The 5,052-nt window shown below is 35.1% G+C and overlaps 1 protein-coding gene across 2 annotated transcripts in view; it reads right to left on the bottom strand.

Annotated features, from left to right (window-relative positions):
- The window catches only part of slc66a2 (solute carrier family 66 member 2), a 53,053-nt gene extending 51,096 nt beyond the window's left edge, over positions 1-1,957 (bottom strand). For both annotated transcript variants that reach the window (XM_016231303.1, XM_016231304.1), the window contains exon 1: positions 1,580-1,957. In XM_016231303.1, coding sequence (XP_016086789.1) covers positions 1,580-1,782 — 203 coding nt within the window. In that variant the 5' untranslated portion in view covers positions 1,783-1,957. The remainder of the gene's footprint in view (positions 1-1,579) is intronic.
- Positions 1,958-5,052: the final 3,095 nt, after the last annotated feature.

Genomic DNA, 5,052 nt, shown 5'->3' with positions numbered 1-5,052 from the left:
CGGCTAGTAATGCGGATGAGGTAAATACACCGGCTAGTAATGCAGATGAGGTAAATACAGCAGTTAGTAATGCGGATGAGGTAAATACATCGGCTAGTAATGCGGATGATGTAAATACACCGGCTAGTAATGTGGATGAGGTAAATGCACCGGCTAGTAATGCGGATGAGGTAAATACACCGGCTAGTAATGAGGATGAGGTAAATGCACCGGCTAGTTCTGAAACCTTGAATGTTCAGTCTTGTAAGTCCACTATTAAAACGGACAAGAAACAAAGCGATAGCGCGGTCAACATTTTGCAGCCCAATTTGTTGTGTGATGGCATTGAAATGGAGACAGGGCAAAGTGAATTTAAAGTTCCATCTAAAAGGAAAAAATCTGGCGATTTTCAAGCCGTTAAGGCTAAGAAAGCAGGTGTAGAGGATGTTTATGGTGAGGACGGAATGGAAAGTGGCAGTGAGTCTTCCGATTCCAGCGTCAGTTTATCTCAGAGTGACTTTTCCAGCCGAAGTTATGAAGTGGATGACATTATGCTCTTTCTCAGAGCCACAAAAAATAAGAGAAGGGTGCGTGATGAAGAGTATTTTCCTGAGGTTAAGCAGTTTGTTGGTAAAACTAGATCTTTTATGTCGGAGGGGTTGTTTACCAACAAAGAGGTATATCGATTAAAGAAGATAGTGAGAAAATTCACTTCTGACAATGCTAATGAAGAGTCTGAGAAAGCCTAATAGCTTGGCTATTGATGTGGTTGGTGTGTGTGGAGTGCTGCTATGGTTCTTGTTTTCCTCTTCTTTTCTAAAAATGAGTGAAGTGAATATTGCAACATTAAATGTAAATGGTGCAAGAGAAATGAGAATGATTTAATGATTTCTTAATTTTAGTATTATTATTATATTATTATTATCATCATTATAAGTGCACAAATAAAACAACTGCAGTTCTATGCATACAAGTAAGCTTGTACCTAAAACTAGTGTAATTGGTAAGACTGTTTGTGGATGAGTTATGAGTGGATGAATTCAATGATAAGAATCTTTAAAAACCATTTGAATGATTTCTTAATTTTAGTATTATTATTATATTATTATTATCATCATTATAAGTGCACAAATAAAACAAATGATTAACTGCAGTTCTCCCATTTAGCCACTTAAATATAATTTTATAAATATATATATACACACATACATAAATATATATATATATATATATATAAATAATAAATTATATAAATATAAAATATAGTATTTCACTTGGAACTTCGAGCAGTTCTTCCATTTAGCCACTTCATTTTATTTATTTAATATCTGAAAGTATTAAATTAAATATCTTTCAGAATATAAATATAAACATGTAAATACATGTAAATATTTTCAAAATATATACTGTATGTGTGTGTTTTTATATATTTACATAATAAATATACACAGTACACACATATATTATGCAAACAAATCTTTAATTTTGGATGCGATTAATCATGATATTGCGTGCCATGTGTTTATATCGTTCCTTCATTTAGCTGTCTTGCAGCAGGTGTAGTGTCTCCAGACATGATGGTGGAGATATGAGAACTCACCTAAACAGTATTCTTAATATGTTGGCAACCAGCAGCACCAGGCACACGTATGTGGAGAATCCCTCAGCACTCTGGGTCCTGCGGATGTCCCTGTACTGAGGGATGTATGGCACAACCCCTCCAAATATGATGGCAACAGATGCGACCCAAGACACCGCTTGATGAGCAACATACATGATCTGATCCATAATCACTTCATCCATCTTTGAGTGATGTAGCTGCTGTCCCTTACTATTCAAATCAACTGAATGCAATCACTAGCCCACTAATGTAATAACACATAAATCAGTACTAGTTTGCTGGTTTGTTCACATTTTAAAATGTGATTTCTTGCAGATTACTGGATATATATATATACTCTAAACAACAACAGTAAGTGTACTCTCATTTTTTTATTGTTTGAGCCACTTATCAAAAGTTGCTAAAAGTAGCCAAATAAAATGTAAAAATAGCTAAATTTTTTCCTAGGTGCTTTTGGAAGAAAAAGTTGCTAGAGTAGTCTGAAAAGTTGCTAAATTTAGCAACAAAATTGCTAAATTGGCAACACTGGATGGGACTTTTCTGGGAGCTCCTACTTGTAGCTACCACCTGACCACGGCAGATTCATTTAGGCGTTGATAGTGGTGCTATAGAAACACAGAGTCGAGGACGTGAACAGCTCCAAATAGAAAGTCACGTGTTGTCATCTCGAGCCTACGGTTAATACGATATGGCATGAACGCAGCATAAACTCTGTACTGTTCTGCAGACTTCAGTTCCTACACACCTGTCTGTCATGATCAAGTACCCTGAACATCTTGATTATCTGGTTCTCAAACAGAGAGGAAGCACATTTTCAGAATTTGACTGACTGAAGAACACTTTTTTTTTTCTCTGGGTTTACTTGCATGGATTATTCATTCATCACAAGACTAGTAATTTGAGTGCTAACAAAGTCCATAGAGCCAATTTTGATTTCATGCATCTTAAGTTCATATTTAAGATGTTGCATGTAGATGACCTGCTTTTACCTTTACTTTTAGGCAGCATAACATCTTGAATGAAACCTCAGCCTTTATACAGAAGAAGTGTACAAAAAGAAATGTGTCCTATAGCAACACACAGCATGATCATCTGTAAGTTAGATCTCTGGTGTGGCTGAAGACCCTGTTGGACTCTTGTTCAGTAAGAAGAATTCCTCCTTTATTCCCATCATCTTTGTTCCCATCCCATACTTCTATCTAAGCTACTGCTTGAATCGGTTCTGTCCGTTCACATGTGACTGTGTGTTTTATTCCATGGCTAGTCCTGAAGCCTCATACAGTCGAATTTCCTCCTGAATCCCATGGATTTCATCCTACATCAAAATGGAAGAAATCAGGTTAGGTTAGGTTAGGTTACTTTATTCAGGATTTTAAGGCAGAACTAGACATGAAAACAGCTAGGATTTGCCTCTTTTTTGTATCTATTTTGGTCCTGCAACCCTCTACGGACACCTTGTCAATTGAATCGCCATTGGCTAGTACATTTTTTTAGTTTACTTGCCAGACTGATATATATATATATATATATATATATATATATATATAGTATATGTGTATTTGTAAAATGGCACAGTTATATATCTGAAAGTACACTCTTAACATCAGTCAGTCAATCATTATAATATGATAATCAAGTATTATTTAAAAAGTGAGTTGTATCAAACTTAAGGCCATAAAAAGTTTTAAATACGTTAAATGGTATAAGAACTGTCTTAATTATAATTTCAAGAGGTCTTACAGTTGGGGACGGAAAGACGAGAGTCGCGATACGGCTGGATTAAACTTCAAAAGGCAATGATGTCATTGAATAAATATGAGCGCTGCACGTTTCAAGTCAAAACGTGGCGCGGATGTCTTTATTTGAATGTATCTGAAGGACTGTCCTCAGAAATGTGTCACTGGCATTTTAATTTCGTTTATGAGCGCGGAGCTGCTTTTGTGTACAGTCGTTACTGGGGAAACTGAAATATTTCAGCGCTCCTAAAGCGCCACCTCGTGGCAGAGAATTAATTTGCATTTCCATCAAGCCTTTCTTGCTGTTATTGGTCAGATCAATGCAAATATCAACTCATGTTTTTACGCAGCAAACACATAGAGTTGTAAATGAGAAAGAAGTTAATGTGCCTTCTAAAAATCTAAACAATTAAGACAGTAAAATGTATACGTTTTAAATTGACAATTTATTTGCTTGATTTATCCCTTTTCATAAAAATGGTCTAAAGGCTGAAAGGCTGTTGTATAAGATTTTTGTTTTTTGTGAAAACCTGTATCTGAACTGTAAATCATGTAATTTTATGGCTCAGTACTGTAAGAGCCAGGACATTTTTAAATATAACTCTGATTGTATTCGTCTGAAAGAAGAAAGTGATATACACCTAGGATGGCTTGAGAGTGAGTAAATCATCGGGTAAATTTCATTTTTGGGTGAACTATCCCTTTAAGTGAATGGTTTACAACTGAAACCTTAAAAGAGAATGTGTGTCTGAACTGTGGGTGGTCAGAATAGCCTTTATGGGCCGTATTGTCTGACTGCTTTCATTGAGTGTGTGATGAGAAAACCAGACCGAGACTGCCTGTTGCGACGAGTCGACAAGATCCTGGTAGAGCCCTATGATTTCCTTGATACGGAAAATGCAGATGGAATCATGGAATCGAGTCATAAAAATGCAGTTTACTGTATAATGTGCATTGTCATGGAATTTGGAGAGTTTTGGATGAATAAATCAAAAGTGTGGTGTGAATCTTAAAGGGGTCATATGATGCGATTAAAAATTTTTCTTTCTCTTTGGAGTGTTACAAGCTCTTGGTGCATAAAGAAGATCTGTAAAGTTGCAAAGACTAAAGCCTCAAATCCAAAGAGATATTCTTTATAAAAGTTAAGAGTCACACCGTGTTTCGTTGTGAAAGCAGAACTACTTTGTTTGGCCTTCCAAAAGCAAAATATTTGCTTCGTCATGCCTAGAGTAAGGCTGGACGATATGGCCAAAATTTATATCATGATATATTTCTTAATTTCGATCGATACGATATAATTCCGATATCGATATGAACACTATTTTAAAAAGCCTTGTAAAAACTGCCAAGAACGCCCACAACAGATGTCTGTGCACACAAACTTATGAAAAATGTATTTGTCTATGACACCTCATATAAAACCATATAATACTTTAGAGAAAAAAATCGGCACAAATAAATTAATGTTCACCTTTTATTTGTATTTAGCCTTCATACAAACAAGAAATGTGAAATCACTGTCAAATAAACATCTCAGACTCACCTTATTAATTATTAATATCTCCTAACATACCAGTCAAAAGTTTGTTTTTAAAAAAAAATTAAGAATTCTCTTCTGCTCACCAAGCCTGCATTTATTTGATCCAAAATACAGCAAAAACAGTAAAATTTTGAAATAATTTTACTATTTAAAATAACTCTTTTCTATTTGGAAAT

The sequence above is a fragment of the Sinocyclocheilus grahami genome, unplaced genomic scaffold (genome assembly GCF_001515645.1).
Source record: "Sinocyclocheilus grahami isolate Dianchi unplaced genomic scaffold, SAMN03320097.WGS_v1.1 scaffold387.1, whole genome shotgun sequence".
Lineage (NCBI taxonomy): Eukaryota > Metazoa > Chordata > Actinopteri > Cypriniformes > Cyprinidae > Sinocyclocheilus > Sinocyclocheilus grahami.
The sequence above is the reverse complement of the archived record's forward strand: the minus strand, read 5'-3'. Positions and strand labels throughout refer to the sequence as shown.